The sequence below is a fragment of the Lepisma saccharinum genome, chromosome 7 (assembly GCF_977018435.1).
Source record: "Lepisma saccharinum chromosome 7, izLepSacc3.1, whole genome shotgun sequence".
Taxonomy (NCBI): domain Eukaryota; kingdom Metazoa; phylum Arthropoda; class Insecta; order Zygentoma; family Lepismatidae; genus Lepisma; species Lepisma saccharinum.
In genome coordinates this window covers 49,826,361-49,839,250 of record NC_139235.1, presented here as the reverse complement: position 1 = coordinate 49,839,250, position 12,890 = coordinate 49,826,361, and the positions used below count along the sequence as shown (strand labels likewise).

At 38.8% G+C, this 12,890-nt stretch overlaps 1 protein-coding gene across 1 annotated transcript in view; it reads right to left on the bottom strand.

Annotated features, from left to right (window-relative positions):
* Positions 1-12,890, bottom strand: part of mAChR-A (muscarinic Acetylcholine Receptor, A-type) — a 78,583-nt gene that overhangs the window by 23,526 nt on the left and 42,167 nt on the right. Inside the window, exon 3 of the mRNA XM_083126155.1 lies at positions 7,896-8,009. Within this exon, the coding sequence (XP_082982281.1) occupies positions 7,896-8,009 (114 nt within the window). The remainder of the gene's footprint in view (positions 1-7,895; positions 8,010-12,890) is intronic.

The following is a 12,890-nucleotide window of genomic DNA, read 5'->3' as shown; positions in this document are numbered from 1 at the left end:
ATACTAGATGTTCCTTAAAAAAAACTCCCTTCCATTAAACAAGAGCATGGTAACATTATTTGTAATAGCAGTATATAGTGGCTACATTGTTCTGCATATGGAATTTATAAAAAAAATAGTAAACAAATAAATGAATTGACACACTTTCAACGGGAAATTTTTATATATAAGATCGTGAATTATGATACTCTAACGATAATTGTGTACTGCTTCAAAGACATTGACAAATATTAATGATATAACTACGTGGCAATTCAGGACATGCTAATTTTACCCCTTTTCCCACTCGAGTTCAATGCAAGGATACCTCCGCAAATATAGAATGAAAAGTTCTCACCATGTGCAAGTCTCCATTAAAATGTTTTCGCCGAGTCGTACTACTTTCGTTTTCTTTGTTACAAACAATACTTGTTTGCACGTTACATGCAGGAGAGTTACATCTATATTTCACATTTTGGCCAGCTCCTTCTACTTGCTTTAAAAGGAGCGAAAGCTTGTAGGGTAGTGGGTACCGTTCAGGACTGTCAATCTGATGGTCGTAGGTTCAAACCCTTCCGGTGGAAGAAAATTTTCGTAAATTTTAGACATATCCCATTGTGTTCATTGTCCACGCCGTGCGAAACGGAATGATTCAGTTTGAAATTAACTATGGGAGGAGGGGAAATATTCAATTACAAAATCTCCATTTCAACGAACCGAGAAGTGGAGAAAAATTGAATAATTCTATATAAATATTAAAAATTACGTTCATTTTTTTAGTGGTGTAATCGCAGGTAAAATCAAAGATCTTACGTGGAAGAGTTTGTCTTGGTCTGAACTCAGCCAAAAGGCATTTCGCACCGATCTAATATATTCTCCAATACATTTCAAAATGTTATTGAATGTTTCATGTCGATAATTTGACCAATGCATCCATTCTTGACGCTCAGACGATATTTTCTGCAACTACCTCTTCTCTCCAGTTCCTTCTCCTTCTTCTCTCCCCTCTTTCTGTTCTGCTTTTATCTCGTATCGCCTTCCCTACTTTTCTCGCATCTTATCTCCATCCCACTCTTCTCCACTCCTCTTATCTCCTTTCCTGTCTTAGATTTCCGACTCCACTGCACTATTCTCTATTTTTTCGTTCTTCTCTTTTTCTCTCCTTTACTCTACTCTCCACTTCCCTCTTCTCGTCTCCTCCTCTCTTCTCGTCTCGTATTCCTCCTCTTCTCTCCTCTTTCTTCTTTTTTCCTCATCTCTCCTCGAATCTTTTTCCATTCTCTTCACTACATCTCCTCTCCTCGTCTATCCTCTCTTTCTTCTCTCCTCCACTTTTCCTCTTCTCCTTTCGCTTTCTCTTTCTCCTCTCCCTTGTAACCTTTCGCTCCCTCTCACCTCTTTTCCTTACTGTAGACTCACTAGCGATGAAATACTAGAAAACCTATTTTTTTCTTTCAGAAAGAATTTTGTCATTTGCAATATAATAGTGATATTTTTAATAATTTTATACAATAATACTTGTTTATATTTCTTTCGCGTATTTTATAAATATCTATTGTGCATGTGGCAACCCTGAAATTGATCCTAACTCTGCACGCAACCCACCAACGGCTTGTGTAAATTGGGTTGCCTATTTTAAAATGTCGTTGTCCTAAAACTTTTGAGAGACACTGTACAAGTTGCCCGAAAAGTCACTCAAATTACACTTTAAAGCAGAGTTGTTAAAGGTCCAGGAATTTTAAATAAATTCAATCCTGGTCCAGGACAGAAAAACAGCAAGCGTAAATGTGTTGTGGACCGTAAATAACGTTTTTATCTGTAAAGTATTTCAATTCGGTCCAGGAACCTTTTATTCTGATGAATTTAAATACGTTCCAGGAAACTTTTTCCGGCTTAATTTAAATACGGTGCAGAAACTTTTTTTTCAGCTCATTTTAAATACGTTCCAAGAACCTTTATTTCCTGATCATCTTAAGTACGGTGCAGGAACCTTTTATCCTGATGAATTTAAATACAGTCCAAGAACCTTTTTTCCGGATCAATTTTAGTATGGTGCAGGAACCTTTTTCCAGCTCAATTGAAATACGGTCCAAGAACCGTTTTTATCGGATCAATTTAAATACGGCGGAGGGACATTTTTTCCGGCTCAATTTAACGGTCCAGGAACCTTTTATTGATTGATTGATGGATTTGGTGCTTTAAGTCCACTTTATGAACAGTAAGGCTAATCGGGACTGGACCTACAGTTTAAAGTGGGATCCGAACAACTATGTGCCTCTACCTGTTATCGAACCCGGGACCCCTTGATTGCAAGACGACTACGTAACCACTGCGCCATCGTGGAGGCCCTGGGAACCTTTTATCCTGATGAATTTAAATACGTTCCAGGAACCTTTTTCCAGATCAAATTCAATACGGTATAGGAACCTTTTTTCCTGCTCAATTTAAATACAATCCAAGAACCTTTTTCCCGGGTCAATTTAAATAAGGTCCAGCAACCTTTTCTGAATTAAACAATACGCAACTTGGAACGAATTTAAATTTCGCGAGAAGAAAGGTTCTGGTTCTGCAGCGGAACCCAATAGAACCCATTAGAATTTATGGGTTCCTGGACCTTCAACAAGCCTGCATTAAACGTGCGTAACTCTTGTAGTCACGGACACTGCTGGGTTGTAACGATTGCATTGACAATCAATATATCCATTACAACCCAGCAGTGTCCGTGACTGTACGAAGAAATAGAGTCTTGAAACTTCACTGGCTTTAACATTGTCTATGTGGATATTTTTGAAACATTAAACAAGAAAATCGTGCTCTGCATGAACGTTCAGTATGCGGAAGAATTTACTAAGGTGTAAAAGAGTTTTCTACGAAATAAAAACAAGCCTGGACAACTGCGGGTAGCTTGCAAAAAGTTTTCGATGTGTGTCGGTGGTAGATGTGAGTATTTATCCAATTGATTCATTTAATTGATTTAGTATATTTTACTTCGCTTTTCTGCCACTTTTGGCTAATTGCGAAGATGGGGATGAGTGATGATATGATCAAATTGATGAATGGACATTCACAAACAACCATTCCCGGGCCGGGATTCGAACCCGGACCCCTGCCGTCCACCACGGGGGCCGGCATTATACAATTTATAAAGGAAAGATAATATTTACGCATTTTATGCATCAGAAACGATTTATGGGGTTAATTATGGTATATTCATAAAAAAGTATGCTTTATTCAAAACTACGAGGTGTATTGGCAACATTTTTCACGTTAGACGGCAGTACGAGGTGTGCCCGACATGTGGCTATTTTATTCAATCAATACTCAGCTGAAAGAAAAGAGTTGAAATTTAATGTAGGTTAGTTTTTGTACGATAAATTTCAAAACGGGTGTGACTCGTATACAAATTGTTAAATAGCTATATCACACATCGATAGCGAAAAGCGTTGTAGAATTTTAATGCGTCATTTTGAAACTTGTTGACCAATGAAATGCAAATTACGTCCCGTGAGGTATCTAGATATTAAAATAACAGCAACGCTCTGACACACGGCAAAGCACAGGGTGTCCCTAAAGTCCCGTTAGTTGACTGCAATCAACTGCCATTGAACAGCCTGGAACAATTACGGTTCATTACTGAAATGTTGTTGCAATTTTCGTGCATTGCCATTGTTACTTTTAAACAACTGTTATGTCGTTTCGATGTTTCACTAAATTCTATTTTATTTAATTCTTCAGATGTCTTGACAAACATGAAACTATTTCCAGAGTCTCTATTCCAGCTACAGTTTTATCTTAATCACTTATTATGACAAGGCTATGGACAGAACAGGTCCAAACCTTCGCAGTGTAACGACAACAGTCGACATTGTGTCACTGCAAGTTCCATCAGCAAAATACTGCTACTGCTGTTGATTTCTTGACAAGTATGCTATCAGACATAAAACTAATGACGTTCCCTCACCTACATCATTATTCCGCAATTAAAGAGGCCATATCATGGGCAGCGGGAAAAAAGACCTTCATTCAGTATATTTTTACTCGAAAACCATTTGAGACATTTGAATGAGCTGTGTGGTACATTGATTAGAAAGAATGAATCTTAACAGTGAATATTGAAATTTTTTTAATACTTTTATATTTTAAAAGATATTAGCTGTCAAGTATCTCAGTCTTTGGATCGGCGTGTCAAAATTTAACATTGCAAGGCTTTCTTGCATCCTTCCTGAGTAAACTGGTTTTTATTTTTTTCAAATTCAGATGCCCATTGTGACAATACGCCATTGCAAACAGTTTTATGCATTTTCAAACATGTTATGTCCGTTGAGAATGGCTTTATTCGAGCCATAGCGGGGTCTGGTGGTGTTACGTTCAAGTCCTACAAGTTCAGCCATCTGCCGATAGATGACTCTGACCAGGTTTTACTACAGTGGCTTGGCTTGGCTTTCTTCTTCTACCCTTGGCATTGTCCTTTCCCTTGGGGGCGGCTTTTGACCGTGCTCCGCCCATTTCAGAAAATCCAAAGTTTATTTCCTTCACCCAACTGTTTTTTTTATTGTGTTTCATTTGTCTTATTTCTATTTTCCAAAAGGATAAATACAATAATACAGAGACTGTCCCAATTGAATCTTACATAAATTATAGCAAAATTTTGTTTTAAGTCAATTACATGCCCAAATAGGGTAATCGGGACTGGGCCTACAGGGTAAAGTGGAATCCAGACCACTGTGTAGTTCCACCGGGGATCGAAAGTGAGACTACTTGAATACAGGGCCAGATAATTACTACTAATTTCATCGAGGAAACTCAAGGATTTATTTGAGAGGTGGGTCCGGAGTGCAAAACTTTAATAATGAAAATATCCTTGTGAAGCATTTATTACATAATCGATGGTTATAATTTCCTTTGAACTTATTGATTTATTTGTTGTTTTTAAGTCCACTTTTTGCACAGAAAGGCTAATCGGGACTGGACCTAGTGTTTAAAGTGGATTCCGAACCACTACGTGGCTCCACCGGGTATCGAACTCAAGACCCCTTGATTACAAGGCAACGACGATACCACTGCGCCATCAAGGAAGCCCACTCTTTGAACCTATTGGAATATAGATTGGAATCATGGAGCTTCGAAGGACAGTACCAAAGATTTATGCTTGAACGCTACTATTTATAACAATATGCATATAGTATTAATGAGAAACTTTTCTTTTCGCCAACCGGATCTAACATTCTCTTTCATTCAATAAATATTCAATTCTTCATCAATTTGAAATGAATTTCTTTGCCAGGCCACTTGTTTTTATGCAGATTGTGCCGATCTTAACTACAGGTAAGCTAGATAATGAATACGTGCTGTTATTCGATCTTTTTACTTATTTTAACTTAAACATAATATTATTATTATTAATGACACAATTGGTTCGGTGTATTTCTAGATACGTGCCTTGGGAGGCCCTACAGAAATTACAGTGAAAGGAAGTAAGACAGTTTGGCTCTCTTTCAAACTATAAATCTTGTTCTTGTCCCAAGTTATGTAAACGCTCTCTCGTTCTCGTCTCGATCTCTGAATATAATTTCAATTATAGTCACATTAACTTCAACGCATTTTAAAAATACAATTTGTGTCTATATAAAGAACACGCTTGGGCAATACATTCACATTTAGAGAACAGCGATCTATTTCATGAAGAGGTAAGACAACTATGCTGAAGGTAGATATTTAAATTCTAAAAATAATTCACTGCACATTCAATTATACTATATGTAATGTTAAGTTATATATAATAATGGAACCCACATCTTGCAAATTTTTTAATTCTAGTTTCATTAATATTTTACTTTGGCTATTATGTGAATACATTAATCGTGATGGAGGGAGAAATCACACCGGAACGACAAGTGACCGGTGACACGTGTCGATTGAGGATTTCACCAATCGAACGTAGGCTTGTGCGGCCTGTCATACCGCTACGGTGTGAAACTTTGCTGCTGATTGACTCGTTCCCAAGCGACATGTGTTGCGTGTCGCTCCGGTGTGAGGTCTCCCTAAGAGGACGAGTGACAATGAATTCAATTACATCTTCATAGCTTGTTCATGACTGAAAGAAGCTACTCGTGTCGCATGTCGCTCGGACTGGGCCTTTCTCTCAATATCGTGTATCGTGTCGCCTCGGTTTGCTGTTCGTGCATGTTTTACTTTAGACTGAATAGGCTCCTGTTGCTTAATGTGAATGTTCCGTGTCGCTTGGGAACGAGCCAGTCAACAGCAACGTTTCACATAGCTGTGGGATAACATGTGACACATGCCTACATTCAATTGGTGAAATTCCCAAGCGACACGGATATTTCACGCCGTCTAAAGCAAAATATTCACTGCCCATGCGCGAACAACACGCCAGGGGGACATGATGCACGGTATGAAAACTCAGTCCGAGGGACACACAAGCAACAGACAACACAAGCTGAATGGTTAGTTGCATTTATTACTGAGAGCCAGTTACCAAGAGGCGCTTGTCGCGTGTTGCTTCGATATGAAATCTCCCTAAAAGTAAGCAGCTTTTGAAGCACAGTATGAATAGTTAGTAAAATAGAATAGAATAGAATATGTTTTTTCAAGTATTAGCTTTTACAGCTGTACATACCATACAAGGATGAAAAAGTTTTGTACAATTTCCCTACACCCTTCCTCCTCTCAGTCTACGTCCACATTCACACTGCTTGGGAGTTCACAAACACTATTTCATTTCAACTCTTTCCCTATACTTGCACTGTTACCTGAGTGATTCCTAAATTTTCTCACATTCATTTATTAATTTATTTATTTAGTAACTCTCCCCCTTTTCACACATCTTCGCTATCTCCACTGAGCTTCTTTGCTCTCTTTGCCCTGGCGTAGTGTAGGAAAGTTCTCAGATTCCTTATTCTCGTCTCCCCCCACCCTCTCGGTCTCTCCTTCCTAATAACGCTTGTCATTATATTCTCAATGTTATCTTCATTTATTTCCTTGATATATTTTTGTCTTGCCTCCCCTGTATCTTTGCACTGGAGGAGAATGTGAAATTTTGTCTCGTCTTCACCGCATTCTACGCTCCCGTCCTCCCGTTTTAGTTTAACATGTGCCCATCCCCCAGTCCGAACCAGGCCAATCCTGCCCTTTCTTTTTCCCCACATAAATCCACATAGTTCCTCCTTCCCCATTCTCGGTCCGTAGGCTATCCACTATTTTCGCTGAAGGTAATGATATTTTTGCGTCGCATTGTGCCAACATTTTCTGTTTGTTAATGTCTTCCAGTCTGGCACGTATGGCCCCTAGCATCTGCATATCAATTCTCCTCTCTATTCCCTCTTCCCACACCCATCCCAGCCCTATACTGTATAATTCTGTCTTTATTTTTCCTACCCATTGCCTCCCATTACCCCACTTATCTGCGATTGTACACAGAGTTTCTTCAAATTTCCGCCCTCCATGGTGATCAGTTTTGCCCAGTATTAAATGCTCCTCATTTTGGCATCCACTTCCTCTCTTAATTTTCCTATTTCTCTAAGTGCCCCACATGACATGTTTGCCACACCCCTCCCTACTCCTAGCCCTTGTTTTAGGAATCTAGACTGTACGACGTTTACGGTTTCTCCTCCCTCCCAGACCAATACTTCGATGCCATAGAACAGTGTCGCCTTAACTGTGGCCCCGTAGACCCCTCCAGAATTTTGATTGGTATATTTTCTACTTTGTATTTTATTTTTCTTGTTTTTTTCCAACGCAAACATTGCTTTACATTTATTCCTGTGTACGTGCCTTGCCCACCTGGCCGTTATTGTTATCATCATGCCTAAATAATGGTTCTGTTTCACCCTATCGACACTTGTCTCTCCGTATTTTCATTGTTCATCCTTACCAAATACATACCCATTCTTAAATACCATTATTTTGGTATTCTTGATATTTACTCGCATGGTCCACTTCCCGTAATATCCATGTAATGTGTCGAGACAGTTCTGTAGACCCGTTGTTGTGTTCGAAATCAGTACCAGTATCTGCGTACAACAGAAGCGGTACCTTTATGTCGGATATCGTTGGTGAATCCGTGTCACTCTGCGCTATTTCCTCCACGATATCGTTGATGAAGAGGATAAACAGCAGAGGGGAGAGAACGCACTACTGCTTCACCCACAGTTTTGATTGATTTGCACTTGTAACGCCCTCATTCCCGCACTTTACGCAAAACTTAACTTTTTCATATGCCGTTTGAAGAGATCTGATCATTCTGGCGGATACCCCAAGGTCGTAGGTAAACAGCAGTGATAGCGCCAGACTTTCTTGCGTGGGAGAACTACTGTCAAATCTGTCAAAGATCTGGGTAGACCACATCTTTACATAAATATATTTTGATATTCAAATTTTACGTGATCCATAGAAAGAGGTCCTACCATTGCAGCCGCCTCTAGCCTTTTAGCACATATGCTCTTAAACTGACAATAACTATTAGTTAATAATTTGAAATGCCATTTTAAGAAGAATTAATTTAGAGAACAACCAGTGTAGCATATTAGTAAGCGCATGACTCTAATGTCACTCGCTGTTTGCATTCACCACAAATACCATAGTTTATCGGAAAGGTCTATTTTGACGGACATCTTGATATTAATTTACATTGAAGAACAAGATCAGATCCTGCGTAGCCTAGGGACACGAGATCGAGTATGAGACTCCGTCTTTAAAATAGAGCCAAAGCACAGTATGAATAATTAGTAGGTAAACAGCAGTGACAAAACATATGTATTGATCTTTAATATATATATACAGGGTGACTGGTAATTAGATGTATTCCCTGAAAGGGGTTAAAGTAGAGACAATTTTCAATAAATTTGACCATATGATACCCCGTCCGAAAATTAGTAGTTTTCGAGATAATCGAATTTCAATTGTTTTTTTAAAAAATTACAATTTTCCACATAAAAAGATGAATTGAGAAAAAACTGCTCATTGTATGGAACATATTTCAGCGTTTTCTGATAGCTAACAAATAAGTGGTTCGTTGAAAAAAAAAGTTTTTCCCAAGTAACAATCACATGTAAGTAACGGGTGGGTCTAAACTTACAAGTGATGATAAAAAAATGCACTCCTAGTTTACTTGGCAACGTATTAATAACAAAAATGGTATGACACGAAGCGTACAAATTACTTAAATTACTTCCTTGAGTCGTCAGCTATCCAACAAGGAACAAATGTTGCTAACATTCACATTTGTGTACAAGAAATAATACTTCATTCATCTTCATGTGAATGGAAACAATGAACAATACAATTAAAGAACATTATACATTTTGCTCAAAGTGGGCACCCCCGTTACGAATGCAGGCACGCAGGTTTTTACTGACATTTGGTCTCTTAAATCGTGATGTGATGCTGTCCTTGATGTGTTGACCAACTGTTGAGATCCCCTCCCTGAGCTCTTGTTGCAAGTTTACCGTTGTCTTGTCATGTGGCTCCAAATGTAAAAGTCGCAAGGCGTGAAATCGGGGGATGTAGTATGTAGAATGTATTTAGTATGTATTTAGTATGTATTTGTATCCATCGGGGTTAGGTGGTAGAACAGGTAGGCTGAATCTCGCCCTTTAATAAAGGGAAATTGAAATTGAAAATACATAATTGGGTGAATTGTCATTGAGGACTAAAATTAAATGATGTGACTCAGTTGTTAGCATATGCAGATGATGTAGACTTACTGGGGGATGATGTGAATACAATTAAGAATAATGCTAAAATATTTTTCAAAACTGCTAAAGAGATAGGTTTGGAAGTTAACAAAGAGAAAACTAAATATATGCTTACAGGTGTTAGGTAATAATCAAAATCTAATTATTGATAACAACTCGTTTGAACCAGTTTCCAAATTCAAATACTTAGCAGTAATATTAACAAATGAAAATTATATTAAGGAGGAAATAAAAAGTAGGCTTAATTCAGGAAATGCATGTTACTTCTCTCTTCATAAGCTTTTGTGATCTCGTTTAATATCTAAGAAACTAAAAGTTAAAATATACAAAACAGTAATTTTGCCTGTAGTATTATATGGATGTGTCCTCCTCCGTAGTCGAGCGGGTTAAGGCGTTCACTCGTCTTGAGATCGTTCGCTGCGGGACGGCGTAGGTTCGAATCCGGCTCTGGTCGGAATTTATTCGGCCTACGTATAGGGCCGGTGGCAACCCACCATCGTGAGGAAATTGGGAAGCTCCGAGTGAGTGAGCGTAACCCGATCGAGAAGACCTGCAACGGCTGGGGGCTCGTCGGGCTGATCCCCCGACACTCCAATACTGGTCTAAGATCTCCACGCTATAACAGGTGACGGAGGAACAGTGTGGGAGGGAGACCAGCAGTCGGTAGGTAAGCCAAGGCCCTCACGGGCTGTAGAGCTATGGGTTATTATGTTATTATTATTATATGGATGTGAAACTTGGTCCCTTACATTGAAAGAGGAACATAAATTGAGAGTATTTGAAAATAAGATCCTTAGGAAAATCTTTGGGCCTAAAAGGGATGCGGAGACAGATGAGTGGAGAAGGTTACATAATTTAGAACTGCATTATTTGTACTCATGTCCAGATATTATTAGAATAATTAGATCAAGAAGACTTAGGTGGCAGGCCATGTGGCACGAATGGGAGAGGAAAGAGGAGTTTACAGGATTCTTGTTGGGAAACCTGATTGTAAGAGACCTGTAGGAAGGCCAAGACGAAGATGGAGGGACAACGTTGAGATGGACCTAAGGGAAATCGGTAGGGATGGAAAAGAGTATATAGATCTTGCTCAAGATAGGGAGAGATGGAAGGCCTGTGCTGCTGCAGCCATGAACCTTCGGGTTTAAGAAGGCTAGAGAGTTAGTTAGTTAGTTAGTCATTGAATTCTCTACACATTTGACATGAATAAACCCGATAGAAAAGTTTAATGTATTCGAACTTAAAAATATATGTATTGTATTTCTTATTGCATTTTCATTGATAACAAAATTAAAGGAATAAAAACATTAAGAAACTTACATAATGTATTTATAACTCTAGTATTAATGTTGGAGTTTTAAAGGCAGAAAATTTGTTCTCCTCTGGGTTTAATATAAATGAAACTAAAACCACATTTCAGAGGCCTTTGCAAATATTTCAGTAACCTCAGCACCAATTCTTCCCTTTGAAAATATTTTTCCTTGTTGGCAGCCAATAATCCCACAGGAATTTTTCCTCCCTCGGGCATCGCTGTTGTCCTGTGCTGTCATCTACATGGTCCCTGCAAAACGCTGCTCTTTGGAAGAAGAAATTCCCTGTTCTCGAGGTTTCGTGTTATTCTCGGTCGCTTTTACAAGTGCGGATATTGTAGAAGCGAATAAGTAAAATTTTCGCTTAGTCGCAGGAATTGAAGGGATGAAACTATTACTGTCTTTAAAATGTCGCGTTTCTTAAAATTTTGTCACAAAGTCAATGCAAGAATTTATCCAGTATTGGCTTCTGGTTTTTAGGCAGTTGTTCAACGTCCAGGAACCCATTAATTCTAATGGATTCTATTGGGGTTCCGCTGCAGGACCGGAACCTTTTATCTCTCGCACAATTTAAGTTCCGTCCAAATTCCGTATTGCTTCATTGGAAAAAGGTTCCTGGACCTAATTTAAATTCAGCCGGAATAAAGGTTCCTGGACCTAATTTAAATTCAGCCGGAATAAAGGTTCCTGGACAGAATTTAAATTCAACCGGAAAAAATGTTCCTGGATGGTATTTAAATTTATCCGAAAAAAAAAGGTTCCTGGGCCGTATTTAAATTCAGCGGGAATAAAGATTCCTGGACCGAATTTAAATTCAGCCGGAATAAACTTTCCTGGACCGTATTTATTTTGATCCGTACAGAAGGTTCCGGGACCGTATTTAAATTGATTCGATAGAAAGATTACTCGACCGAATTGAAATACTTTACAGAAATAAAGGTTCCAATTTGCGTTTGCTGATTTTCTCTCTTGGACCGGAATTTAATTGATTTCAAATTCCTGCACCTTTAACAACCCTGCTTTTATTTCTTCCAGACGTGCGACCACATATCCCTGGTGCCCTCTAACACCTCTTTCAAACGTTTCATAACAACGTTTTAAATTTTGCATGGCCATACTTGTGCTTAGTTCACCATTGGACACGCCCAAATCGTCCCTACAACCTCTAGTGAAAAATCAGCACAAATCTTACACTTGATTGATTTGGTTTAATTTATGACGCTATTCTGCCACTTTTGGCTAATTTGCGAAGATGAGGATGAATGATGATGTGATGAAGTTACCGAAGCGACACTCACGAGAAACATCCATGCCTAGGCCGGGATTCGAGACCGGAGCCCCTGGAGCCATAACACGTTGTGCTATGAAGGTCGGCCCTTACATTTGACTAAACTGTCAAGCTTATACAGTATATTGGGGGAACAGGCGAACCTGTTTTCACGTATTTTGTGCCACCGAAGAAACTTGAACATTCTAGTTGATATAAGGTGTAAGAATGTTGTACTTAACAAATTTTTATATCTCATTAAATGCCAATGTACGTGGGTCGATCAAAACTTAGTTGCATTCCTTCTCTCTTTCTAGCCTTCTTAAACCCGAAGGTTCATGGCTGCAGCAATACAGGCCTTCCATCTCTCCCTATCCTGAGCAAGATCTATATATTACTTTCCATCCCTACGGATTTCCTTTAGGTCCATCTCAACGTTATCCGTCCATCTTCGTCTTGGCCTTCCTACAGGTCTCTTACAATCAGGTTTCCCAACAAGAATCCTGTGAACTCTTCTTTCCTCTCCCATTCTTACCACATGGCCTGCCACCTAAGTCTTCTTGATTTAATCATTCTAATAATGTCTGGACATGAATACAAATTATGTAGTTCTAAATTATG